The 27,982-nt window shown below is 42.6% G+C and overlaps 3 protein-coding genes and 1 long non-coding RNA gene across 6 annotated transcripts; 3 read left to right on the top strand and 1 right to left on the bottom strand.

The window, feature by feature from the left end:
• Window positions 1-1,249: 1,249 nt before the first annotated feature.
• On the top strand, window positions 1,250-11,055 carry LOC142366311 (RNA polymerase II elongation factor ELL-like). Its single transcript, XM_075448152.1, has 12 exons — window positions 1,250-1,645; window positions 4,584-4,628; window positions 4,743-4,864; window positions 5,438-5,598; window positions 6,491-6,789; window positions 6,993-7,117; window positions 8,183-8,666; window positions 8,766-8,841; window positions 8,923-8,980; window positions 9,359-9,530; window positions 10,042-10,086; window positions 10,176-11,055. The coding sequence occupies exons 1-12, from the start codon at window positions 1,511-1,513 to the stop codon at window positions 10,302-10,304; spliced, it is 1,851 nt and encodes a 616-aa protein (XP_075304267.1). The 5' UTR covers window positions 1,250-1,510; the 3' UTR covers window positions 10,305-11,055.
• Window positions 11,056-12,472: 1,417 nt separating this feature from the next.
• On the top strand, window positions 12,473-18,497 carry d2hgdh (D-2-hydroxyglutarate dehydrogenase). Of its 3 annotated transcripts, none has more exons than XM_075448741.1 (10): window positions 12,473-12,623; window positions 13,336-13,690; window positions 13,804-13,861; window positions 13,946-14,085; window positions 14,163-14,356; window positions 14,451-14,619; window positions 14,750-14,893; window positions 14,973-15,115; window positions 16,738-16,903; window positions 17,023-18,497. In XM_075448741.1, the coding sequence occupies exons 1-10, from the start codon at window positions 12,621-12,623 to the stop codon at window positions 17,283-17,285; spliced, it is 1,635 nt and encodes a 544-aa protein (XP_075304856.1). In that variant the 5' UTR covers window positions 12,473-12,620; the 3' UTR covers window positions 17,286-18,497. The 3 variants fall into 3 exon arrangements, with proteins under 3 accessions (XP_075304856.1, XP_075304857.1, XP_075304858.1); XM_075448742.1 differs by having other exon boundaries at window positions 13,323-13,690; XM_075448743.1 differs by lacking the exons at window positions 12,473-12,623; window positions 13,336-13,690 and having other exon boundaries at window positions 13,808-13,861; window positions 13,914-14,085.
• On the bottom strand, window positions 17,747-27,955 carry acvr1l (activin A receptor, type 1 like). The gene is made up of 10 exons (XM_075448744.1): window positions 27,796-27,955; window positions 26,970-27,053; window positions 26,331-26,585; window positions 25,997-26,208; window positions 25,646-25,745; window positions 21,789-21,935; window positions 21,363-21,638; window positions 20,734-20,931; window positions 20,367-20,497; window positions 17,747-19,208 (listed from the first exon to the last, which is right to left on the bottom strand). Exons 2-10 carry the CDS (start codon window positions 27,040-27,042, stop codon window positions 19,077-19,079), a joined length of 1,524 nt encoding a protein of 507 aa, XP_075304859.1. The 5' UTR covers window positions 27,043-27,053; window positions 27,796-27,955; the 3' UTR covers window positions 17,747-19,076.
• LOC142366779 (uncharacterized) lies at window positions 22,930-24,542 on the top strand. Its single transcript, XR_012766873.1, has 4 exons — window positions 22,930-23,098; window positions 23,555-23,720; window positions 23,882-24,067; window positions 24,154-24,542. It is a non-coding gene; the product is annotated as an uncharacterized LOC142366779 (long non-coding RNA).
• Window positions 27,956-27,982: the final 27 nt, after the last annotated feature.

The raw sequence follows: 27,982 nt of genomic DNA, 5'->3' as shown, positions 1-27,982 counted from the left end.
CATATATATATATATATGTACTGTAGAACAACTTCTGAGATGCGTGTCGCGAACCGACCCGCTGAAATCTCACTCCAAGGTTTTTGGAAAAGTTGGCAACCCTGTGCATCTCTCTAAAAAGAACATGGCAGCACAGCTTAGGTTTGCACAGTTTCATCTGAACAAAACACAAGACTTCTGGAGCAATGTCCTTTGGACAGATGGGACCGAAGTGGAGATGTTTGGTCATAATGCAGTGTGCCATGTTAAGAAAAAACTAAACACAGCACATCAGCACTAACACCTCATACCCGAGGTCAACCTCAGTAGTAGGGTGGTGACGATTTAGGCTTGTTTTCCAGCCACAGGACCTGGACACCTGGACCACCATGAACTCCTCTGCATACCAAAGTATTCTCGAGTCAGATGTGAGGCCATCTTTGTGACAGCTAAAAGCTTGGCTGAAAGTGGATCGTGCCACTGGACAATGATCCCACGCACAGCAGCAAATCGACAACAGACAGGCCGAAAAAGAAAAGAATCAATGTTTTGCAATAGTCCCGTCAAAGTCCGGACCTCAACCTGACTGGACCTCAATGAGCTGAAGCAACATATTGAATTCCTCCAGAACAATATGAGAGAATGATAAATCCATTCGGTTCAACTGAACTGAACTGAATTCAGTTCAATATTATTATTTTATTATTCATAATCTTAGGGAAATTATATTTCTGCAGTAAATATCATTGCAATGGATATGTCAGTGTTGTAGATAGACAACAAAATGAAATGAAATAAAAGTCAGTGCGAAAACCTTTTGAAAGCAGAGAAAGAGGTGAGGTCTGGAGTGTTGCATCAGGACTAATCAGACTGGAACTGCCTCCAGGTAATAAATAATGTTGTGTAAACATTTTTTTCTGCTTCCTCATTCATAATATACATACACTCTTGTTATTATTTTGGTCGAATCGAACCACTGTTGCCTCGTTTTCAAATTCCCGTCGTTTTGATCTTGATATAACTACACAAATCAGGATGGCTTTCTATTCACTTTTCTTTATCAAACTCCTGCATCACTAAATCCTGGCAACGACCCAGGAAAAAATTGTTTCTCCACCATAGAAATCTCACTCATCAAGTTTAATCACGTTCCTCTGACGGCCTTCTTTTAGTTACCCATAAGCCAATGACACCAGACACGTTCACTCGCACCTATACCAAATTGTGATTCCCCGTTTTCGCTCCTGCAAAAGAAAGAGACTCAGCATTATGAGAGGGGAAACAGAAAAGTAGAAGTGGTTACGTAAATTCTACGTAATGGTTTATTCATATCTCTAGGCCAATAAAATCTGCGCTGAGCTCAGCCGTGATGACGTAATGCGATCTACTCCAGAATAGCGCGCGGCGGAGGAGCAGCAACAAGGATCCGTAGAGCTCTTTCAGTGGACCGTGTGGCCAATGTTTGCTCCTTTATGCCGCATTTGTTTGTTGTTTTCGGACTAAGCCCACACAGGGAGGGATTCTTGGCGCTATGTCGGCGCTGAAGGAGAACCAGAGTTACGGACTGTCTAGCGGTAAACTGAGCCCCGGAGGTAACATCTCCGTCTTTCATGTGAAACTCACTGACAGCGCGGCAAGAGCCATTGGTACCTTTCAGAGCAGCAAGGTGGGTCTCTCTTTTTTTTTTTTTTGGTTTTGTTATTTCTCTTCTGGTAATAACCCACCGCCTACAGTTGCGGTCAGATTTGTTGTGCCACTTTGTCATGGGAGCTCTGACCTAAAACAAAGTGATAAGGCAAGGACGGCGGGTTTTTGCTTTGTATCTCGGCCGAAGTTCACCACTACCTTCCCCGGTTGTTGTTTCTTACAAGCCCCCTTGTTGCTATGAAATGGAAATACATGTTGCATAATACAATGCGGAAACGCTTCACTGTGTTGGGAAGCTTTTAAGAAGCTCCTGGCCAAGTCCTCACAGGCTGCTGGCAAGTATTAGGAATGCTAATCAGTGTCGGTGGAGTCGAGGAGAGAAGAAAGGAAGGGAGGAAAGGCTGTGTGAGGCGGGGAGGGGGGCGGCTAGTAGCACGAGGGTTTATTGGGATAGCATTTGAGAAATTGGGTGCGTATAGTTTCTGTGAAACGGTTAACTGAGTTTTTAAGTCAAAATAGCCCTTGGAAGACCGATGGAAATCCCGTTCCAAAGGACAGACTCATAATCAAACATTTGACCCAGTTAATCACAGATGAATCACGCTTTAGGAAGTGTAAAGCAGAGAACAGTCATGCACACTTCCTCAATTCAGTAATTCCTTGTAATACTGGTAGGAAACTCCTCAGTGATGAAACTGCAGTCACCTCTTTCATGATGAAACGGTGAAAACCACATTGCTTCCGTCATCTTCATGGCTGTAGTGTAGTGCTGCCTTGATGATACAGACAGGAGGGGAGAACACAAGACACAAAGCCCAGTCTAACATGCACACGATACTGTTTCTGTCTATCTAGCTTTAAGCGTGGCTATTCAGAACATTCTTGGCCTGATCATAGATGTAGGAAAGAAAAAAAAAAAAAAACACCTCCACATGTAGCAGAGCCAGACTCGTTGCTGGCTGCCACCTCACTCTCTGCACTCATCAACAGGTGGACTGTCAAATCCTCTCCACGAAAAGGTCAGTTAGATTCTAGTCATCGCATACTTTCCATGCGTCCTGCTAACGTGTCACTTTGCTCTGTCACGTCTGCCTTTCCCCCCGCAGGCTAATTCAGCCCATGAGATAGAGGACAGTCTTTTATTTCGCTCAGTTTCAAAGAGCTCTTATGTGGCCACGCTTGCTGGATTTGAGCAGCGAGTTGACCTTCGTCAGAGCTGTCTTAAAGCTCTTAGAGAATTTAACCAAAGAGCACATGATGCACACGCGTCAGGATAGACCAGTTGCAGCTGTCGCCAGGGAAATGTACCAAAGAACCGACGAGTGGTCGCTCACTTCATTCAGAAGAAAAGAAACCACGATGCGGTTTAAAAAAACAGGTGACTTAGAAGCACTTGAAAGATGATAACAAACTGGTATAAGCATCTGAACTTTAGAATAACTCCATTTCACCAGCAGCAGAACCTGTGATTCTTCTTCTTCAAAACCCATAATGTACGATGATGTGTTGAGATGATTGAAGCTGGTGAGGTATTGAGTCACTATTAATGATGCTCTGTGTAGAGAAGATTGTTTAAACTTCAAAACATTCAACTACACCTATCAACAAAATTGACAAAAAATATATAAACCCTGCCTTTGTTCTATGCTGGTGAGATGTTCAACTTAGAAACTTTGGAGGCGGACTGGACTTTCCTGTAATGCCACTTTGTGCCACTAGATGGAACGTGAGTCAAGGCAGTGGTCAGTGTCCCCCGAGAGCCAACAGAGGAAGATGGTCAAGCAGTAGCTACATCTGGCCATAGCAAACCCATGGATGCATTATACATCCATGAGCAAACCGCGCATAGAGACGAATAACAGTGAGAAGAGCACCAATTTCAACGCTTGGGAAGCGTCTGGCAAGCAAAGCTACCTTTGCCCCCACCCCACCCCCCACAAAGAGACCACATTCAGTAGCAAAACTTAAAAATTTACCCCAAAAAAGTGTCAAAGCGAGACGTAAATATTTGTTTTTCTTCATCAGAGACATGTTACATGAACTTGTAACTTGAATAAAAAGATTTTATTACATAATGGATGCAGCTTATGTTGTAGCTAGAGGACCGAGTACAAGTAGGAATGGCAACATGCACCTCATCTGGTAAAAGTCTCCCCTATTTCGGTGACAACTTTTGAAGACGCAAGTTACAAAACCCACCTTTAATCTGAGATAACGAATGAGTGAAATCCGCTCCCTATACAACCTAAATGACCCCTTGTGATGGGATCTCCGTTACCTGCTCTTTATGCAAATAAACACTTTGCTTTTATCACGCAGTCAGCTGAGCAACAAGCAGGTCATCAGTGCATGTACTGATGTTCTGTGAGGTCATGGAAAATTCTGCCACCTGCGCAATATTCATTCGTCAACACGTTTTAGATGCACCTGGTTTGTTTTTATTGTGGGGTTATTAATAGAAATCTCAGCCAGCTCGGTTATGTAACGGACGCGACACGAGAGAGGTGAAGAAGCAAAAAAATATGCATCATTTCTGATGGTGCGGGTGCTCATTGTCAGTGCACCTCTGCTAATAAAGACACACAGCAAAACTTTTAAGGCCTTAAATTCTGTCGCGTCACCGCTGGGCTGTCTTCAAGCTATTTTCTTACACAGCTTTGTTGCACATCAGTGGTTGCTCATGTGATATTCTGTTGGATGATGTTTGACCAGGATCCAGACTATCCAGTTCAGCAAAGCTTAATATATTCCTACACGTTGCTGTTGCAGTATTTCAGATAAGCTGTCAGCTGCAGACACCGAGCATGCATAATTGAGCAGGATCCATTAGTCCAGCATCTACCTTTCTTTGTTTTTTCTGTTTTTCCTTTATCTCCCCAAGTTCTCCCCTTCTTCCCTCAAATATACTGAAGCGAGTAGCAACAAACGCCTTCATACAGTCTTCTCTTTTTCTTCAGGGCTGTCCCTCGCATACCACCATCTGTTTTAGTGGAAACGAAGGGGTAAGAATCACGTGCTGCTGACATTACAGGGATTCATTTGCTCTATTCGCACTTTTTTGTGAATTTAAAAGATGTGAAGTCTCAATCCGTCTCTTTTTTCCTTTCGTATTGCAGAGAATCACCATCCCGTGCTCGGAGAATAGAGACGAAGTGAGGATTTTCACCTTTGGCGTGACTAATGTCGCTCGTGACAATCCACATGGAAGCTTTGACTGTGTTAAGCAGCTCAGCACAGGGTAAAACACGAACGAATGTCATTAAAAAAAAATTTCAAAAAACGCAGGTATAGCTCATGCTATTCAGTATAGCTATAGGAAAGGTTTTTAGCCCAAAAGCTGCCAAGGGGTTAAAAAAAAAACTACTCATGAGAGCTGTGTACAGGTTGTCTCCAGTTATTACATCATCTAATTTCTACTTGGATTATATTGAATTATGCTGTGTGAGTTTTAATATTTAATGAAATGTCTCCAGGAGACTGTAGTGAGAAAATGACCCTGCCGGTGACGTCTCCCTTGTGTCAGTCGCCAGAGAACGCAGAGAGTTCCTGACTGCACAGAAAGGTTTAGGAATAATTCTTAAGATTTTCTCCTCAGACGCAATCATACAATAGCAACTTTTTAAAGCTCTACCCAAACTTAAACTGCACCTTGGGTTAAAATAGGTTAGCTGGCGCAAGCATACATCTGCCGAAACGTCCACATACTGACAACAAGCTTTTTGATAAGGAATAGATGACATGTTGCAGGAGTCCTGAAAAGCTTTGTCAGATCTCTGTCTGTAATCACTGTCCTCCTCCCTCCTCCTCTCAGTGCTGCCGAGGAGCTGTCGTGTCTTGGGGTGATTCAGAAGAAGATGACAGTCAACGCTACAGATGACTCGTACGACAAGGCTCGTCAGAGCATGGCCCAAGCTGAGAAGGAGACGCGCAAAAAAGGGGCCATCGTCATCAAAAACGGAGGTCGCTTCCAGGGTAAGATGTGTCTCAAACCCTCGCATGTGCACAAAGTGAGCATGGTTGTTTAAAACGGATAACTACAGCAAAGGGAAAAGACTGGCCTGAAGACAATTCTGTACTGCGCTGACGATATCCAGAAAACAATTGTCGGCCATGTTGCATTAGTTGCCATGGCAACGCGCGTAGTAACCAGTGACATTGTAAAGGTCCACTTTGTTTTCCCCTGCAGGTTCTCTTAGAAAACTTTTCTTTACGGTACACACACATGCATGCAGGCGGATGCACACGATCTTCTATTGTGTACAAACATAAACAGAACATCCACTGGGTTCTGCACAGGCTCCCCAATCATATGTGTGCGTTAGAAAGTCGAGGGTTTAGCTTGCTTTCTTCTTTTTCTTTTTTTTTTTTTTCACCACTGCCATTTTTGCACATCCAACCACCAAACCACTTCCTTCTAAACAGATAAGTGTGTCCTCTTCTCTCACTGAACGCACACACACACATACACGCACACACTAATTTTGTTCTACATGTAAGTTTTGATGAGTCTGTTAGTTGAGAGGAAGCCTTAAAAAAAAAAAAAAAAAAAAACTGTCTCACTCATGACAAGCTTGTGCAACCGTGTGGTTATTTCTTAAATTAGCGCTGAGCTGTGCATCTCTGTAACCTGACTGTGGGTTTCTGACGGGGTGAGATGAGGTCTTCTCTTTTCATCCACAATTCTGCCAGTGGAAAAAGTCGAGTGAGAAAGTCCTCTTCAGCTCGTGTCTGAACAGGCCTCATCTTGCCTTAAATGGCAGTAGTTACGATACATTTACAAGCCAACAATGCTGAGCGATGAGCAGCATTGTTAGAAAAGGGAAGAGGGCTGTCTTTTAAAATGAGATTCTCTGCTCCCTTGCAGGCAAGAAGGTAACTGTGCGAGCTCCGGCCCCTTCACTGGCTAAACTGACCAAGCCCAAACACTCGTCCCACTCCCTTCTCAGCAACGTCAAGAAGGGGGTTGGTATGGCAAAGCCAAAGAAGGGTCCCTGTCCATCAAACAGGAAGGGTGTGAGTGATGTGCAAGTGAGGCCCCTCAGGGAGAGGGTATTGCACCTGCTGGGTCTGAGGCCGTACAAGAGGCCCGAACTGATCCTCAGGCTGCAGAAGGACGGACTGACAGAAGGGGACAAAGATCTGCTCGATTCTTTATTGGTGGAGGTAATTATTCTTTTTTTCTTTTAATCCAATGCAAATTATTTTCTGTAGCTCGTTTATTGTATAGTCATAACAAAGAATATTGGACACAGTTTGGGGATCCAGCACCACGCTGCCCAAAAAACCCCAAGATAAACGAGTCAAGTAACCTCGATGAATGAAAGGTGATGCGTCTCAGCTCTTTCCGTTCCTGCGTTTTCGTGCAGGTCGGTCAGCTGAGTGCGAGAGACAGCACATTTGTTCTGAAGGACGGTCTGTATAAGGAGCTGCAGAAGGACTGGCCGGGCTACACCTCAGGGGACCAGCAGCTTCTCAAACGCATCCTTGTCAGGTAACGCAGATAAGAGTGTACCGAACGCCTTTTTCACGTCGAAAAAATATGCCCGTGCCTTGTCAATCGTTACTGGGCGAAATTTCTTGTTTTCTTAACATGTCCGATGCTATAAGTTGTGTTGTGCTTGGGTATTGTTGGTAATCAACCATAATTCATTGCAGAGGTCCGACAGTACCTATGCGTGTGGCTCCCACCTTGTCAGATTAAAAAGATTTGGCTGTAAAACTTAACCAGCATAGCTATTGCATCTCGTTTCCTTTTCGGAACTAATGAATTGTAAGTTGGACTACAAAGTGGAGGGGAAAGCGGCTAACGAGTGCTTGTGAAAATGCCAACAGTGTGCAAAGGTATCCGGTTGCTTTGTTTTAAACAGTAGAAATATTGAGGAAAAAAATGATGCCGTGCTGATGGAAGGACACTTATAAGTTTCCCACATTTTGTCCTGCTTCAGGCTTGTTTTGAAGCTGATCCAGTTGATATCTTTCATTGAAACCAAATAGAGTTCTCCACTGTTTATAGACAATTTTGTGGTGAGAAATGACCAAATTTTTTAACATGTTGGAGTGAGATCTGAACTTAAATGACCTCGAGAATTGCCTGTAGAGCTGTAATTCAGGATTGTGGCAAGTCCCTGACCTGAGGGAAGGATGCAAGAAAATTTCTGCAGCAGTTAAAGTGAATGATAAAGGCACACCAGTCTCCATCATTCCAAAATGGTAAAAGCAGGGGAACTACCAACGGACTTCCTAGGTTTGGCGTCACACCCCAGCTGAGTCATCGGGAATGACTCGTGCCTACAGGAAACCAACAAGGCAAGAGTCACTGTGAACGAGTTCCTTTGACAAAACAAAGATTAAATAGTCTTTTCAGTGGCATATGTGGAGGAAACCGAGCACAATCCATCTCGTTTATACCATCTTAGTTTAATGTTTCTGCCATGAAAAATGGAGGAAACCTCTAAAGGAAAGGAAAACCATACCACCTTTTTGTAGGATCGTTCCCATGTAGACTTTGTGAAGGTGCCTTAACCGCTTAAATTTTTTTTTTCTCTCTCTTTTGCAGGAGACTGTTTCAACCGCAACACAACCTCCTTACTGTCCCCGAGGCCCAGGTCAGCCCACTGCGAGAAACTCCCAACTCCTCACCCGCTCACCATCCCAAACACTCCCTGTCTGAGGAATACACTGACCCTCTGGCTAGCAAGAAGCCCAGGATATCCCACCTGTCAAGCAAAAGAGCCAGTGAAAAGTCGCGATTGAGGCTGTCGAAGCGAGCGGCTCACGCAGACGAGGAATCGAAAGTAGATGACAAGCAGAGAAACTCGCTTGATCCTAAAAAACTGTTTGAATCCCTGTCAGCAGTTTGTCAGCAGGAAGCAGAAGCGGCCGAAAGGTTACAGCCAACTGACGCTGCTCAGGAGGGCCCTAAAGACCCAGAAGAGCCCCGTAAACCTAACTCTGATCGCCCCCCGTCCCCTCTAATAGTGCCCGAACTGAGCAGGCACACAATCAAAAGGAAGAAGAGCAAACATAAACACCGAGACCACGTGAGAAAATCCTGTCCTATTTCCCTGTGTAGTAAGGATTTTCTACGAGTTTTTCTGTAATGTATTGCTAATCTGGACTTTTTTTTTTTGTTCATCAAGGAGAAGGATGGGTGGAGGGACAGGAGAGAAAAAAGAAAAGAGGATCCAAACAGCAAAGTCTCCCCGGACTGCAAAGGTGAGGGCAGACCTGAGGCCTGAGGCATTAATTAATTATTCTGTCGTTTCCGATGGACTGACATCGCTCTCTTTCCCTCAGAGCCAAGTGAAATTTTGTTTGACTCCGAAGTGGACGCTGACACAGCAGACTATTTCTCGTAAGTCGTGTTTACCTTTTTGTATTCTTTTTAGCTGCATTCTAGGAATAAGTAACAAGTACTAGTCTGGGGTCTACCCATTTTAGTTTTCAGGAAATCGAAATGTGTGCGTATACACTTGTTTTTCTGTATTTCGGGGGGTCCAAAAGTTTGGAGCTCACTGAACTTGTGAAGATGCTGGAACTCACGTTTTTTTTAACGGGTGTTTTTGAGGCTCTGCATTTTGCTTTCGGCATCCAGTTGTTATTTCGAAAAATATATTCTGTCAACGGTGGATCCCCACGAATGCAGAAACGCAAAGGACGTGCGTTTTAGAGCTCTGTAAATGAGTAACACGCTGCTCTAACAAACAGCTTCCCTTTCAATTTGTCTGTACAGGAAGTACACGGCGATTTGCAGCCACAATCAGCGGCAGAGTTACAAACAGGACTTTAACAAAGAGTACAGCGAGTACAGAGATTTACACGCTCGCATCGACGGCGTGACGCGGCAGTTCATGGAACTGGATACGCAGCTCAAACAGCTTCCCCATGAGTCACATAAATACAAGGTGAGCACAAAGAACTGAAGCTGCACCTTTGAAAGCAGTTACGAAGCTTGCTCAGGGTGCGAGTTTAAACTGGTAATAATCTGTTTCGATACCCTTTGCTGTAGGTTGTTGAGTTTTCATTGTTGTGGGGAATAGAGACAGCGACTGTACGCTGTGCCAGATTGAATTTTATGTGCACCTTTTACCGCTGGTGCCTGGTCGGTTTTGGTTTAGTTTGGCCAAAAAGTTGGTTAAAACGGCCATGTTTTGTGGAGAAGAAGGTGATGGTTTCCTGCTAAATTCAAAATCCACTTGTTTGGCCCATTTGATGAAGTACTGTAATGTGAGACGCGAATACATTCAACTGTCTTCGTTTTTCTAAAGTCGCAGTTGGAGCGTGTTACGAGTTGCAGAGTTATTTCAAACTTTGACTACATGTCACTTTTAGGATACCAGAGTAGTGTGTTCCGGTGTAGAACAGTGACCCAGTGATCTATTATGTCCACTCATGACTCTGTGTTTTCTCTGGCAGACGGTTCGTAATAAAATTCTTCAAGAATACCGCAAAATTAAAAAGGTAACTTCCTCTAAAAACTTTGCATGTCTAAGATCGTTGAATTTGCTTCGCTGGTATGTAATGAAGCTGTGATTTGTTTGTCCCTGCAGTCCAACCCTAACTACAGTCAGGACAAGGTTCGCTGTGAATATCTGCACAACAAACTGGCCCACATCAAGAAGTTCATTTCGGACTTTGACCAGCAGCAGCTGACCGTGGACCGTTCGTGTTCCAAATGAAGAACCCGGCCTGAGTTTGGGGGAGTGCACGAAACATCCTGAGGCAACGGGAAGGTTCATGCTGCTGAGCTCGGAGCCATCAACTTAACGGCTCAACGCAGTCTCAAGAGACCCGCTGCAAATGTGGGTGAAGCCGGGAGTCGTTTGTGGGATTCAGCGTGTCGGGAGGAGGCGGAAAGCTGCCCTACGACACGAGATGAGAAATCGTCTTTCAGACCGGTTTTACTGAAGGGCTGCTACTACAGAAACGCATTACGACGGGCACAGGGAGTAGCAACAGTTCTGCAAAAGCTCCTAAAAGGGCAAGCAGACGCAGAGATGAGGTGCTAAGCCGAAAAGCATTTGTAGATTCCCATCACACATTGTACTTTTTAGTGAAGTAAATCGATTTTGAGTGTTTGCTTATGTGTTCTGTCAGCCATGTCAGTGTTCACGTTTTTAAGCTGGAAGCATGAGGGAAAAACTGCACGCTGTAAATATTCATACAGGTTATATGAATAGCAGGTGAGGGTTTCTTCTGATGGCTGCTGAGACACAGATGTGCCCTCCTTTCGGTATTCTTTGAGTTCGAGATCACCAGTGCTGTTGGCTGGCCATCTGTTCGGGTTTAATGATTCCTCAGTTTTTCCAGAACCTCAAATGCTTTCTCATTCTGGGCTGGATTTATAGTATTTCGCTGAATACATCCTTTTTAGGGTGTTTTCGCAGTTGACTGTTATGGAAAATATATATATATATATATATATATATATATATATATATATATAAAAAATGGTACCTTTAAGTGTGTTCAGGGACTGTCGAATGTGAGCCTAATTAACAGTGTAAATTATTAATTATCAGAGGAAGAAATTTAGAGACGTGGGCCAACGTAGGAAAAAATTGGAAAAGAGGGGGGGGCATGCTTTGTATGTTACAGAACGCATGATGAATAAATGAAAATATTTTGCCTGAGTTTCAAATAAATGCATTTATATTGATTTTGAGTTGTTTTCTTTATTCACTGTGTTTCCGTTACAAAATCGGTGTCGGTGGACTCAATCAGGTGATCTTTTGCTTCTGAAACTAATGTTGAAATTCACAAGTGATCATGACCCTACTCTCGTGCTTGCTATTATTATAAAAGAGGTCTTTAAACTCTCTTTTATAGCAAAAACAGCTGTTCCATTGGAGCGAAACAAATTTTGATCTCATCTGACCAAAGGACAGTATTCATGATGCTTGTTTTCATTTTCTTAAAGTTTAAACTTTAAATTTGCAAAGGTTTATCTCTTGCACATCACCCATAAAGGTTGATATAATGCAGCATCCTTTGTTCTTCCCATGCCAAGTAAACAGCAGCTGACTGTAGTTTTGGAGTTGGAGTACACAAATGGGTTATTCTGTGGTTTCATTTTAGGCTCCTAATTAGTGCTGAAGCTTTATTTCTGCTAATATTTAATGGGGCGCCTGTAAAAAAAAAAAATAATGTTTTCCATCTTTAATACAGTAAGTATTGTTGTCAATTTATTTTTTAGTGCAATGCCGATAACTGGAAATCACAGGTGTTCAGCATTCACAGAAGATCCCACTTTTGTTGCTGTAGGCCTACTCTGTGGCTTGTATTTTAGATCTAGACTTTCATAAGAGGAAGCGCTCTACTTGTCAACTTAGAAGTGACACAATGATGCTATGCAATTTGGCAGTGCTGCACAGGGGTTTAGTCACTTCTGTCCTGTGCATTTGAAAATAAGTGCATATGCTTACTGTGTTATACCAAAGGATTATACTGGGTGATCTATTACCAATTTGCAAGCTAATTGGTAATCTTTCAAGAAATGGTTATTAAGTTTCTTAAGAGGAAACTTTATAAGTGCTTTTTTTTAAAAAGACACTGAAATTGAAAATAGTGTCTGTAATCAGTTACCTGCCAATACTTTAGTTTGTTTCCTCTTTAGTTCCCTCCATCTAGTAGAAAGCATTAACAAAAAAATAATATATCGAAAACATCTACTTTTTTTTGTTTTCCCTGTACCATGCATGTAGAATACGTTTGTCAAGTTTTATCTTTAAAAGTCATTGGCCTCTCAATAATAATGAAAGCCTAGTCGCTATTGGCTGAATATGTAAGCAAGCTTCTGATTAGTTCATTCTCTTCTTCATGACATTTTACTCTCCTCTCACTTCCTGCTACTTGCAAATATGCTAGTTGTAAACAAACAGTGCCATCTTTAAGTTAGAAAGTTGTCCTTGAACTTTGTAACATACGCAACTCCACGATAAGACACGACATAAAGACACATGGGCGGAGAGATGTCCGCAGTTAAGTGAACGTTTATGGTAAGTAAAATAAGACAGCTCACTCACGTTCTCAGTCAGTGTGATAAACACACCAGCTAAGCTAACCAAATTTGCAGGTGTCAGACTAGAAATGAACAGCTTGTTATGGTTGAAACTGCGGTACAGCTTTACTTATTAAATAAAAGGAATTCCATTAGGTTTGTGGTCCGTATCGTCGGTGGATCTCGTTGAAGCAAACAGGTTGTTTCCTGACTGCAAGAGCAACACGTAGAGGGAATTTTAAAGAGGCATTCGGACTTGCATTGATTTGAAACTACGGTGGCCCCGACGGACAAAACACATTTTTATTGTTTCAAGTTTCAAGTTTATTTATTTAACAAAGGGACAGCATATATTACTAGCATTTAAAACAAAATGCAAAATATACAAGATTGTAGCCACAAGGCTAATTTCCATCTTTAGTCCCTTGACAGGTTTGATGTCCTTAAAAAAGAAATAAAAAACAAGTATTGCACACAATTGTAAAATTAAAAAGTCAAAGATATCCCACTCATTTTAAAGTAAATAAGTCTAGAAATAAGTAAATTGTGTTGTCTGAACTGCTGTTTTCTGTTACATTGATAAAAGGTGTAAACAAACTTGAGGCACGAATTTGAAAACTAATTTAACTACCATATACTTAGCTTCAACACTACTTCCAGGTGGAAAGATTTATCTATAACATGTGCTTCATCACAGTTCTTTTTTTCAGTGTGTGAAGCGACCTTCCCAGACTATCCGTCCAGTCATGGTAGGAATTTTCCAGAGAACGCTGAGGCTGAGAACATCTCTGAGAGACCTGTCTCTCTACTGGAGTGTCTCATCTAAAGCCAGATTTCCACCTGTAGTCTTCCAAAGTCCATTCCTCAACTGCGGCTCCTGTCGTAAGCTGCATGTTGGGGCAGAGGAGTCCAAGTCATCCCCTGCTACAGCTCCAAAGAGACTGCCTTTCTCCAGACTCACAGGGGAAGATTTGGCCTATTTCAAGAAGATCCTACCAGGCAGAACAATCACTGACCCAGACTTGGTGGAGTCCAGTAATGTGGACTGGCTTAACTCCGTAAGAGGTGAAGCCTAGAGCTAAATCTAAAATGATTAGCCAGATTTGCACTATATAACCTATTATAGAAATGAACTCCAGTTTAGATGCCATTCTTGTGGTTTTATATACCTCCTGCAGGTTCAAGCGAAGTGCTGCTGAGACCTCAGACGACAGAGGAAGTATCTCAAATTCTGAGGTAGATTGCAAGCTGCAAATAAATGAATACATTGTGTTTGTCGTTTCATCAGTCTCCTCTTTTTATTTTGTTCTCCTTCTGTAGGTACTGTAACAGTCGCAACCTGGCATTGAACCCTCAAGGAGGTAATACTGGGCTGGTTGGTGGCAGCGTACCAGTTTATGATGAGATCATCCTGTCCACCTCTCTTATGAAAAACATACTTAGCTTTGATGACATCTCTGGTAAGTTTAAAAATTTCACAGAAAAAACATTCTTATTCTAAGAAGGTGTTTTGAAATTTTTTTTTTTTCCCCCACAGGTATTCTGACCTGTCAGGCAGGTTGTGTCTTGGAGAACTTGTCACTCTACCTAGACGAAAGAGACTACATGATGCCTCTGGATCTTGGGGCAAAAGGAAGTTGCCAAATTGGGGGCAACGTGGCGACTAATGCAGGTGGGCTGCGGCTGCTACGATACGGCTCCTTACACGGGACTGTGCTGGGTCTCGAAGTGGTGCGTGGAAAAGAATGACAGACTTAGATTTTCAGATATAGTAATGAAACGTTGTCTTTCTGACAGTGAGGGCTAAAATCTTTGATCTGTAAAGGTGTTGGCAGATGGACGGGTGCTGGACTGCTTGGCCACGCTGAGGAAAGATAATACGGGATATGACCTCAAACAACTCTTCATCGGGTCAGAGGGCACTTTGGGGGTCATCACTGCAGTGTCCATCCTTTGCCCACGAAAACCCAAATCTGTTAATGTGGTTTTCCTGGGTAGGACTTTCTTTCTTTTCTTTAATTCTCCCATTTATGAGCGTTTAAAGTAGCCGGAGCAAGTTGTATTTTGATGCTAGAAATTTAGATGGGTTTGTATTTTGGAGGTAATTCCTGTCTGTGCCTCCAGGCTGTGAGACCTTCGAGCAGCTGCTGAAGACATTTCAGCTCTGCAGAGGAATGCTGGGAGAAATTCTGTCCGCTTTCGAGTTCTTGGACAGAGAATGTATGAGGCTGCTGAACACGCACCTCAAACTACCCAACCCTATCTCCGGTACGTGGGCACACATTCCCGTGCACACATGTGATTTGTAAATGAGAGGATTGAACACACCTTCCTTCTTGCTCTGCAGATTGCCCATTCTACATTGTCGTAGAAACATCTGGATCTGACCCGGACCACGATTCACAGAAACTCCACAACTTCCTAGAGGAAGCAATGACATCATCGCTAGTTACTGATGGAACCGTAGCAACCGAGGAAGCAAAAATAAAGGTAACCTTGTGCTTTTATTCCTTGACTTTTATTGTCTGTGAAGCCTGTGTATGATATATCTCTGTGCCACAGAGGTTCACAGAACTAGTTTGACAGAACTATTAAAAACACATAATTTTTAGACAACTGAAAAATACATCTGTTGGCCATAATGATAAAAACACTAACAGGTGAAGTAAATAAGACACTGATTATAGCCGCATTCGGACAGAGCAGTTCTAAGAACGGTCCTCCTCGAATTCCGTTCTGATAACTGTCCTTCCCCAGGGGAACTGTTTCAGTTTGCATTCGCACATGAGTCGGGACCTGCTAGAGACTGATGCGACGCAACCGTCTGCGACAGCGACGTGTTACTTTAGCGCCACATTCAAAAACAAAACAAAACAAAACAAAACCCGCGAAAAGTAAGGAGAGAAGAAAAAACCCACAAAGAAGCTAATATGGCGAGCGTGGAGGCCACCGTGTTTATGGTCTGCATGATGGTGATATTAATCATGGACGATCACATCAGGCGTCTAACATCGAGACTGGAAGAGCTCACAGAGAGAGTCAGGATCTCTCAGGAAGTTTGACTTTTTAAACACGCGCAGGTTGTGTCCAAGGGGCGTAGCTACCAACCACCAAACACCTCCGTCAGATGTGTTCCTATAGAACCCTGATAAGACCCAGCCTCGGAGAAGGAGCTAAAATGGTTATAGGAACTGAGGGCGATGGTCCCGAGTTCCGGTATGTCCGAATGCGGGAGAAAACGGCCCCATAGATTAAAAGGTTATAGGAATTCCTACAGTGCGAATGCAGCTTATGTAACAGTTTGTTTAGAAACTAGGATTGTGGTGAAATTGTCTTCAGAAAGTTCCTGAGTAAATGAACCACGTGTAAGTGCAGAAGCATTTTCATCGTCTTTTCTTGAGTCCTTTAGGAATTTCTCTGTCCATCTTTCCTTAACCTCATGACAGTTTCCAACAAGGTCAAGGAAAAGACGATGGATCTTTTTTTTTTTTTGTAATTATTCGAGCACACTCGAGGCACTCCTGGAATTTAAGTGCACCACCTAAACCTTTTTTTTCAGACCAAGCGCCAGCCCCGTGGCAACTGCAGTGTCTGAAGGCTGCACACCTCACCACTCTGCCAAAGCTTCTCAGGAGCAGCTCAAAGAGCACAACAAAGGGCCCAAGGTGTCGACCCAGCCTCCAAACCTCCCAGATAAAAGTCCAGCTGAGCCCAATGTGCCAGAACAAACCCAATTTTTGGAGGACTCGCCTTCCAATTCACATTACTCTGGTGAAAATCCTGCAAACAGGCACAACAAGAGTTCCTTTGTTGATACCCAGAGGGCTGAGAGCTGTTTTGTTGATGTGAGGGGGACCCACATATTATTTAAAGTCTTTTTTTTTTTTTTTAACATTTTAGCTGTTTGGTGCATAGCCTTTTTAGAATAAGATTTTTCCTAATTAGAATGAAACATAAACACCTTCCTGCTGCAGACAAGGTGACAGTGGAGAGTTCTGAAGTAAATTTCATCAAAGTTACGCGGCCACGTTCTTTTAAGAGGTCTCAGTCTCGCAGGTATAGAGTGAGTCGGAACAAATGACGACGATGACTTTCCATTTCCACCTTTCCAGGCTCTTTGGTCAATGCGTGAACGTGTCACAGAAGCGCTGACTCATGATGGCTTCACCTACAAGTACGACATCTCGCTTCCGGTGGAGCGGATCTACCAACTGGTGACAGAGATGAGGCAGCACCTGGGCGACCGGGCCAAGAGTGTGGTGGGATACGGGCATGTAGGTAAGACTACATGATGGAAGGTATTGCTTAGGCTGTATAAATGTTTCTTACAATATTTCCATGTCAGTCCCACCTCTCACAATAATCCAAATCCCATCCCTCTCCACCTAATCCTCTAGGTGACGGCAACCTCCACCTGAACATCACTTCTCCCGCTAAGGACCCAGCTCTCCTGGCTGCCATCGAGCCGTTCGTCTACGAATGGACGGCCAACTTTCAGGGCAGTATAAGTGCAGAACATGGACTGGGACTGAAGAAGAGGAACTACATTTATTACAGCAAACCTAGCCAGGCTGTGGCTCTGATGGGTAGCATCAAGGACATGCTGGACCCCAAAGGCATCCTCAACCCATACAAGACTCTACCAGATAATCTGAAGTGACTGTGGGGTCATTTCCCACTTTAGCTACAAAGCTTCTGTCACATGGTTTTAGTGACGACTGATTCCTTTTACTGTCATATGAGGTGACTTTCTCTTTTTTTTTCTTCCCTTTCTTCCTTCCTAAGTTTCCAGGAGTTAGTTGTTTAATTTATATGTGCGCTAAGCAGTACCTTCAGAGTATTTACTGCTGACAGAATGATCTGTCAACAAGCTGCTAAAATGTATCTGCTCTGTTGGGGCTAACAAGATTTACATTTTGTAAGGCACAGAACAGACTTTCAGTGTTGCTGAGAGGAAGCGGGTAAATGATCATAACAGTTCTCTAATGCACTTACTTGTTTCCACTAGAGGGCAGTCATAGACCACCAGAGTGAGTTGATTCATGTTTGGATATACTGTAAAGTCATGTGATTCAGTTTGCAGAGATATACATTGAAATCACGACACTTCCTGGCTAATCATTAGGCAAGAGTGCAGTAACTGTTTTATTACATGTAAAAAAGATTAAGCAACAATTTTATTTCCCCCCCAAAACAAAGCCAGCACTTGAGAACTAATTCATCTGCATATCTAGGCAACGTTAAAACCAGTATTTAATAAAAACAGTTTCCAAATGAAGATTAAAGTGTGTCGTGTTTCGTTATTCAGGCTACTTGTAACCATGTGTGGAATTACAGGAGACGAGAGGAGGCCCAGCTCACTACATAAAGTTTTCACCTCCATTATCATTTAGAAAGAGGGAAGGAAAAAAAAAAAAAAAAAAAAAAAACACCTTGCTTTATCGCAAACAAGTTTGTGTCGATTCGTCCCTGCTTGCTCAGATTTTCAAAAGGTTTAGGAAGTATGCCAGGTAGGGAAGATCAGTTAATTTCAAAGCATACTTTACGATATGTTCCTACTGAAAGATTCCTTTTCTTTCTCTTCTCCCATGAACCACCTGCATTAACAATGTGCCTCAAGTGTTTTACCCCCCCATAGAACAAACAAGGTCAGCTAAAACCATTTTCCTACATTTTCTTTCTGTATATCTCAACAAATGCTTTCATACTCGATAGTGACAACAAGGGTACAGATAGTACTGTAGAGTTAATGCCTATATATGTATACAGTCAGGTTCACACATCATCACCCACCAGTTTCTACCTCAGTAGCAGTGGAGAGTCAATACATAAATACCATACTATTTTCTTTTTTTTTTATTTATTTATTTATTTTTTTTTATAAAAGTTTGATTCTATTGGCTCTTTTCTTTTTTTTTTTGTATTTGTGGCAACAGTTGGCATGTATTAATAAAGCTAAATGAGTGAACGGTTGTTGATTGTCTCTGAGCAGAATGCCACATCCACACGCCAGAAGCACCGGCTGGAGATCAGAAACGGAAGAGACGCTCAATATGTAGTGTTTGGTGTGTGTGTTTGAAGGAAGGCCAAACCCAGAGCAATCTAAAAAAAATAAAATAAAAAAAAAAAGAGCATTAAAGCATTGTGATGGGGTACTACAATATGCCATCCGTTCACACTCAGTAACAGTCCACAGTTCAGGTCAGTGGGAACACAGTGGAAACTGGTGTATGTCCCACAGCAAAGGCTGGCTTTTTTTAGACACAACAGCTCCAAATGTCTGTTCAAGTTCAGCGGAGGGGTGTCAACGGAAGGCAACCACAGAGAAACCGAGAGCGAGCTGGACGTCCTCTTGTCCTTTGCCCCTCTCGCCCCCTCTTCTTGCTTTTCACAAACAGTTGTTGAAACCAATCCCTGACATCCTGCAGCTGCCTTTGAACTCCTCGGCCTCTCACGACTCCTTGCCCTTCTCCAGAGAGCTGTGAATCTTGTCCAGGGTCTTCTTGATGCGCAATGCCGTGAGCCTGGCAGACGGGTTCTGGTACCAACACTCCTTCATCAGTTTTACCAAAGCAGAGAGAGTCTGAGGGGGAAAGAAAGAACAGAAGAGATGGAATCATCAATGTGCTTCCAAGAGCCATCAGATGAAGAACATTCATAGAAAATATCAAGCCAACTTACTAGCGTTGATGCCAATATATTATATTCTACCATTTCAGCTGCAAATAAATACAAGACGGACCTCACAAAAGTACAGAAGCGATTTTAAGAATACGCATGCATGATGTTCCATAATTTTGCTCAGTGGAGATCACCTTTCATCTAACTGTTCTCATAAGCATCCACATCAAGCTCAATTAGATTTAAGTCCAAATGGAGAGCAAAATCTTTCCAAATATAAAGAAAAAATGGTCAAATAATAGAAATAATCAAACAGTTGGTGACATCGATTTTCAGGTCAAGTGTCATAAACCAGAGCAGTAGCAGCAGCAGCACAGTAATGTGATTATATGTAATATAATCAATCAGATGAGCCAAAAATCAACAGAGGTATGTTGATGGAAGTTGACCTTAGAGAGACTGGGAGAAAGCCTATTTTACACGTAATCAAATCCGAAGAGTAGTGGGGCCTAAAGTATCGAGGGCTCAGAGTTCCAGGACTAAGGTTGTTCCTTTTAAAAAAAAGCATCAGATATTAGCGTGAGAATTAAGGCTGATTTCTAAGCAAAGTTTGATTAGGTCATCCACTGTGGGCAAAATACAAGTAGGCACGATGTATTAGTTTATTTTATTTTGTAATATTGGACTTCTGGTTTAGTACAATTTACAGTCTGTTGGTATTTTGGAGTTAAAACAACAGAGAAACGGGCGACTTCACGTCAACAAACCGACATATTTGCGTAAAAAAAATGCAAAAGAATCAAATCCGGGATACCTGTAGAAGCTTTGGTTTTTGGTTAGATGAGTAACATCTAACCAAAAACATCTTTAGTCTGGTACCGTTCAGCCAAAGTCATTTCTTCCTCTCAGTTTATTCTCTACTCCTTGTTTTGTTTGGATAAATGATTCTTCTAATACCCGTCCCATCCGTTTCCTCATACCTATTAATTATTACTATATCTATGCACCTATTCATTTATTTATTTCACATAGTATTCCCATGTTTATGTGACGAATAATTTCAAAGTTAAGTGAGTGATAAACATAAACAAACAAAGTGCAGTCGCATGTTATGACTTACAGGATCCGAGAACCAACGGTTGGGAATGAAAGGCCTCTGCTGCTCCACACACACCACTTTCCTCATGTCCTCAAAGCTGGGGTCGTTTGGCACCTGATCGTAAAACGGAGGTTTGTACTCTTCGACAATACCTGGAAAATTACATTTGAAAGACAAGAGTGACAGGAGAGGTGTTTAAAACAACGCACAAGCCTCCAACACTTCCAAAGAGCGGGAATCTATGAGCGCAACAGTGGTTTCATTTTAAATTCAAAACATTTGGAGCAAGACAACTTGGATCTGTAATATATTCCACACAAATAGCTGAACGACACCGCCATGCCACGCTGTTGTTTAATCCATAACAAGACCCATGCAAAACACTCACCATTGCTGTATGTACGCCTCGCTATCTCCCACAGTACCAGTCCAAATGCCCATATGTCCACTCTCTTGTAGGCATCAAAGCAGTCGGTCTGAATGGTTTCATCCAACACCTCAGGTGCCATGTAGCGTTTGGTGCCAACCTTTGGATTGTTGCCCACATCCAGCAGGTTGTCTGCCTGTGTGTGGGTCACAGCCAGCCCTGTAACACGCCGTCACATAAAGTATTAAAGCAAGTCTCGACGACACTAGATCTATCCTGAAATGGAAACCCTGCATGTCAGACAGCGCACATATCTGTCAGGTTTGACAAAGGCTACAAGGTGACATGGGTTCCATCAATAGGAGGTAGGTGAAGAATGCTGCAATACTATACAAGCGAGCAAGATTTCAAAATATTCAAGCCTGCCTTTCATCTTTAGAAAAAAGTAAATGAAACTAAACATTACAACTGCAAATGTGTATAATGTTTCTCATCAGGTTCAAGTTGTTCATGTTTAAGCAACTGAGTATTATTGCTTTGATCAGGCAGCCCCTGTGCTTCCAGAGTTCAAGTTGTAGCCTTGAGAACAAATACCAAAGGAACAAACAGATACATAGTTGTAGGAGATAAAGAGGTGAAACATGGCTGACCGAGGTCTGCGATGCAGCAGCGCAGCTCCTTGGTCACCAGGATGTTCTTGCTCTTCAGGTCCCGGTGCGCGATGGCCGGTTTCCCCTCTGTGCCGAAGATCTCAGTGTGGAGGTGCACGAGGCCGCAAGCTATCGATGCTGCCATCGCCAGACCCTCCGACGTCTCCACTGCGACTCGCTGCAAGTAGTCATAAAGTGAACCGTTTTCGTGGTAATGAGTGATGAGCCACAGCTGAGTGCTGGAGTTCCGGGAAGTCATGTCTGACGCCATGAACCCTGACAGGAGAAAACAAAAATTGACAAACAAAAGATTGTCAAGCTGTAAACCATTTATCAAGCTACAACTTTATTGCATTTCTTTGCAATCCATTGTCATATGTTGTGGAGGAACGAAAACAGCCACTTTGATTAGGTTGTCAGACTCACCGAGAATGTTTTCGTGCCTCAGGAGCACTGTATTGTAGATCTCCGTCTCTCTGAACCAGGACTTCTCATCTCTGGAGGAGAAGATTTTCACAGCCACGTTTTCGCCCTGCCACTGGCCTCGCCACACCTCTCCATACCGTCCTTTACCTGGGAGAGAAGAGAGAAAAAAATGTAACACAAAGAATAGAGACAAAAAAGGCAACGGCTGTCTGCGTTTTTCAAACAGGACGAGTACTTTCTTTAAAGTGTTAGTTCGCCATTTTGCACATTAAGCCCTGTTTGGGGGTATTCTGGGATGAGTTAGAGATGTTCTGATCACAATTTGGACATTTGGTGCTGAACGGAGCATTTAGGTATCCACTGCTGCAGCCCCCCCACCTTTGCATTGAGTCAATGACCACTCAAGCAAACAATCATAAAACGGCATTAAACTTTCGTTTGCAGAGACATGAAACTCACCGTGTGGTCTGTGGTGGACAGCGATACGTTGGCTTGAAAATCACCGCGAAATACGCTTCCAGAGAAGTTATATCACCATTATTGTCCGTCTTCATTGATTTGTATTGGTTTGACTAGTATTACTCCGCGCGCTGTATGTCGCTGGATGTCTTGCTGCTGCTATTCAACGGTGTCCGGAAAAATAGGTCCACCAAATGCTAAAACAACTGTTAGAAGGCACATTTCGCTGCGATTTTCGGGTCAATTTATCGCTGTCCACCACTGACCACACGGTGAGTTCCATGTCTTTTCAAACGAAAGTTTAATGCCGTTTTATGATTGTTTGCTTGAGTGGTCATTGACTCAATGCAAAGGTGGGGGGGCTGCAGCAGTGGATACCTAAATGCTCCGTTCAGCACCAAATGTCCAAATTGTGATCAGAACATCTATAATTCACCCCAGACTACCTAAAAACAGGGCTTAATGTGCAAAATGGCGAACTAACCCTTTAAAGGCATTTTCATTCCACAGCTGCCAGATACCGATCTGATGTTCCACATCAGCAGCACAATTAAAAACTAGTAAAAGTTATGTTAAAACTAACACCCATTATTTACATTGTTTTACCTGACTGCCAAAGCTGAAGTATGTCAGTTGAAAAAAAACGAATTACGACAGCAAGCTGACCCGGGATTGCAGAATTTTTGAGAGGGGTCTGGCTGCAGACCTGCACTGTCAGGACCCATGACCTGCACTGTCAGGACCCTTAGTTGCAGACATGCACTGTGACGTCACCTGCACTGTGAGGACCCGAAGCGACAAGTGAGGAGCACGTATTTTTCGTTCCCCATTTGAACTGTGGAGACGACGAGGTGAGTAAAAGTCGAGTGAAAACTACTCTTTCTTTCATACGAAGAAACAGAAACAGTCTTTATTCACTGGAACGTTACGTTGCACACTATATACTCTAAAGTTATGTTAATTTTAAAGAATCAGGGTTTTTTTTAAACTTTTGGCTAGTCTTCAGCGTTGTTATCCTATCGATAGTGCTCACTTAAATGTGCCATTTTTCGTATCGATAGTGCTGACTTGTATAATTTTGTTTGACTTATTACGACATTATTTGTCTCTTACAGATGCATATTTCAATAACTATATACTGTAAAGTTATATTAATTTTAAAGAATCAGGTTTATTTACTTTTGGCTAGTCTTTAGCGTTGTTATCGTATCGATAGTGCTCACTTAAATGCGCCATTTATATATATATATATATATATATATATATAATTTAGTTTTACTTATTACGACATTATTTGTCTCTTACAGATGCATATTTCAATAACAACCGCCGGCACTACGCCAAAAATCGAACGCTGCACGTCATGTTGCAAACTGTTTCACTGCCCTCTGTGCCTACAATTTAAACCAACAAAATTGTCCAAGCTGCAGAGCCACTTAGAGGCACATACAAAAGGTGGCATTTTATTTAAAGGTAAGCATAATGTATTTGTCTGTTTGTTTGTACTCATAAGTATTAGCCAACGCTTCTAACTTCTGGCAGGTTGTGGTTTGGTTTGTAAAAGGGTAAAAGGAAAATGAAGGGAATGTAGGTTGCAGTGAAGAACATCTGACACCTCACTTTCTGTCTTTTAGAAACCTATCCCAGTCACTAAATCCTGGCAACTGGACAGAGAAAACTGGACTACAAATTCAGGTAAGAGTATAAAGTATGTATAATGCATGTATTCATATTAATAGTTGAGTACTCAGGAAGAAGAGCAGCAGGCAGAGGTCTCCAAGAGAGCCAGACTTGCTGATGTGGACACACCAGTGGAAGGCGTAAGCTTTTGCACAGTATCTATTGGTCAGATACTGTTGGTGTGGCAGCTATAGGACAGACATCTTTCTTTCTGTCTTTTCCATAGGACTCGGTTGAAGATCGCATTCTTCAAAATTGCAGACATGCAGCAGAGTGGGCTGAGGCCAACAAACCACTGTTGTCTGCCCGAGTGGACCTGCCTGACGTTCTGGGCATGGGGGAAGAGGAACAGGCAGAGGCTGCTCTACAGTATGGGAGGTTGTGGAACGAAGAACTGGACGAGGATGAAAGAGAAGCGATCCTGGAGCCTTTCAAAATGATATTTCACAATATTAACGACATGTTGATATTTTGTGAACAGGTAGTCGACAAAAACAAAGATTTTTTGTCATATTGTGAATGTTTGACTGAATAAACACTACAGAACATTTGATCATGTTGTGACTTGGTGTGCTTTTTATGTTTTCTCATTGATCCCTTAATAATTTGACTAAGATTATACTGTAGATATCAAGAGTTAGGGTACTATTTAGTGGTACTAAGGTGTTCCAGCAGCACAAGAACATAATTGGCATAGACATAGAACCAAACATGAAATTTATGGTGGTTAAGGATAAAAATACAGAATAATACAACAGAAAAACTAATTGAAACAAATACATATATATATATAAAGAGCAGTGCGATAAAGTCAAAATGAAATGATAATGAAATAGCAGTGACTTACTCTATAGTATACAATAAAATGTACAGTATAGGCCTATGGCGTCTTGTGAGATGTTGGCTTATGAATATGAGCCTAAGAGAAAATGTGTGCAGTGACCAAACAAAAGTTTACAATACAAATAAAAACAATAGACCGGGAATACTGTTAACTAATTAATTCATTTGTGAGGACCTCTTGAAAAATATAGCGTTTAAAATAGTTTAAAAATACGTGCTTCCGATACACACGCTTTTATTTTGAAAGGCTTCGAATCAACTTCCGGTCCTCACAGTGCACTTCCGGTCCTCACAGTGCAGGTGACGGTCTGCAACAGGGTCCTGACAGTGCAGGTCTGTGGGTCCTGACAGTGCAGGTCTGCAGCCAGACTCTCTTGGAATTTTTAACAACATGGTCACAACACACAATGATGGGACAGGAAAAGGAACTCGTGTTTTGTCTGTTCATGTGACGTCTTATTATCCGCACATCACTTGGTTGACACGGCTGTCAGATTTGTATCTTACAACAGGTTATAGAACAGATTAGATATACACAGTCATCCAAAACGAATGAGCAGCAAACAGAAATAGAGCATGAAGGGCCGCAGTCTGTATGTGGCAGGAATGACTCAACACTAACCAAGATGATGTGCAACTGCTAGGAATTTGACAAATGGCCGAGCAGCTTTTCCCTCCTGATTATTATCACGCTTATGACAACTATTTGCTCATGTTTTAAACCTGGATTAAGATTTTAGCCTTTCTTTTTGTATGTTACAAAACGATTTAGCTGGTTCTGACATTAATTTCCTCTGTGCAACTGAAATAAAATCTAATCAGTCAAAGAGAATGCAGGGAATCCATCCTCCATACAGCTTGTGTGTTACCCCTACCTACACACTCCACCAGACTTATCTGCCTGGCCACAGTTCTCTGGACAAGGAATGGAAGACCCGAACCGCTGCCTGATGTACACGAGTGATCCAAAAGGTCCTGGAGATAGAGAGAGGTATCAGTGACACTGCGTCGCTATGTAGATTAGCAAAAAACTATCCCTGCTACTAACATTTTATAGTTAAATCTCCCATGTAAGATTATACTGGGACACAGCTGATCAATATTAGGGAACATGCCCCTTTAAAAAGCAGCTACTGGCAAGGCCGGGGGTCTGAATTTTAGACAGTAACTCTTTTCATTCCACAGTGACTTTTTATGGCTTGGAGAGTAATCTCTATTATACTTACTGCTAAAGTGCTGTCTCCCACATTGGAGGTGATGAGACCATCTATGGCTCCCTGCTCCGTGTCAAACTCCTGCAGTCTCTGAAGACGGCCGTGGTGGAGCCTCCTGCAGGCCAGCACTGATACCACAGACAGCAAAACCAGAACCACGACTGGGCCGAGTACAAAGAGAGCTAATGTCTCTACACGATACCGAACTGGTTCACCTTCTGGGGCTGTGGGAAAAGATAGAGGCGAAAGAGATGCAGAGTAAGAAAAGAATTTAGATTCCGAGCACAATTACTGTATTTGGTAGTTTCCATGTTGACATGAAACAGGTTATGGGTTGCCATAAGACCTGATGGAAGAAGAGACATCAGCCAGTTCCTGGTGGTGTTGCTGTTGCACCGGTCCTGGGAGCAGCAGTGAATGGCCTGGTGGAAGGATGGAGCTGTGGAGCACTGCAGGCGGATTTTCTCTGGCCCCAACAGACAGCCGCGTTCAAACAAAACCCCATTGCTACCGACTTTAACGGAGGAGTAGCACTGAGTACCGTGGCACTGTATGGCCTGGGGGCATTTTGGACCTTCACAAAGACACACCAGGTGCCCATCTGAGAAAGACAGGATGCGAGTCCAACATATATGACAAATTAAATCATTGCAGGTGTTGTTTACACGTAATTGATGCATACTAACAACTGGAAGTCATCTTAGCCAAATAATGCATGTTACAATGTTATTGGCTGTGAAAAAGTCATTAGCAGATTAACTAAAAACACAACTTGACTTAAATTGTTAAGCCCTGAACTCTTGTTTGGGACATTAAGTAGCGATTTTGCTCCCCATTGCAGGGAACAGTTTCTAACTGAAAATGACAAGCGACCAGAAATATGCAGGATGTTGCTCATTATCATTTGGCATGGACAGATAACACGAACAGACATCAGAGTGGAAGCTGCACAGGAGATCTGGAGAAATACAACTGAGCGCAGTACCTGATCCCTCAGCTGACGTCTGCAGAGTCTGCAGCAGGAGCAGCAGAAGGACGTGGACACTGCAAACACCCATGATTCAGTGCACTGGCAGACAGAGAGGAAAAGAAGCCAGGGAGAGTTCAAATGAGTGCACTGCTGCAAAGTGGATAATCACATTTACTCCCTCTTTTTTTTCCTGATGATCGTGTCATGGCTTCAGACAGTAATGAAGACACAAAACTACCAAGGCGGAGGGATTTTCATGCTCGTCTTTTAAATGTTCAGTAAAAATAAAGGACCTTTGTTGTCATCATAGAAACTGCAACCATAACAAAGACAAAGGACATAAAATACCACCAAGTTTTGGGAGAGTTTTAAAAATATCATTATTACTGTTATTATTGTTTATCCACCTTAACATAAGATATTCACGTGGTTAGGTTGTTGATAAAGAAGCTTAAGCCAAATAGCATATTTGATCTACTGTATCTGTTTATCTGCAGGCTAACAGTCAACTTAGCATGGACAAAAATACTCATTCCGCTACTAAGCTAACTTTAAATTTCAATGTCACAACCTCTAGTTTTGATGCAGTCTCTGGACAAGAAAAGCTAGCAGCCATTTCTTTAAGGTAAACCTCACAGACTGGAGGCCTGGGTGTTTGCTGTGGCTAACAGGCCATTATACGACGTTTTATTGGCCGTTCACGGCGCCTCAGAGGCGCCAGTCAGACAGGCGGCTGCCCGATGCCGTTAGCCATGTAAGCTAAGCTAGCCGTACAGCACAAAGCGCAGCCTGGCAGCAGGGCGAAGACTGCTCAAAGCGAGAGATAAAAACACCCACTTACCTGGCACACACCACAACGTCTAACTCATTATGGAAAGTTTGTATGTCCTCATGTAAGGTTCAAATAATCATACCAGCTTGATTTGCAATGTAAAAAAGCCGACAGCAGGGGTACAGCCCAGCCCACCCACTGGCTGTTTTCCTTTCCAACTATACATGACGTCACCAAAACATTGTCTTCGAGATGC

This window comes from Odontesthes bonariensis, chromosome 17, assembly GCF_027942865.1.
Source record: "Odontesthes bonariensis isolate fOdoBon6 chromosome 17, fOdoBon6.hap1, whole genome shotgun sequence".
Lineage (NCBI taxonomy): Eukaryota > Metazoa > Chordata > Actinopteri > Atheriniformes > Atherinopsidae > Odontesthes > Odontesthes bonariensis.
Note: the sequence above shows the minus strand (reverse complement) of the source record. Positions and strands in the feature narration are given on the sequence as shown.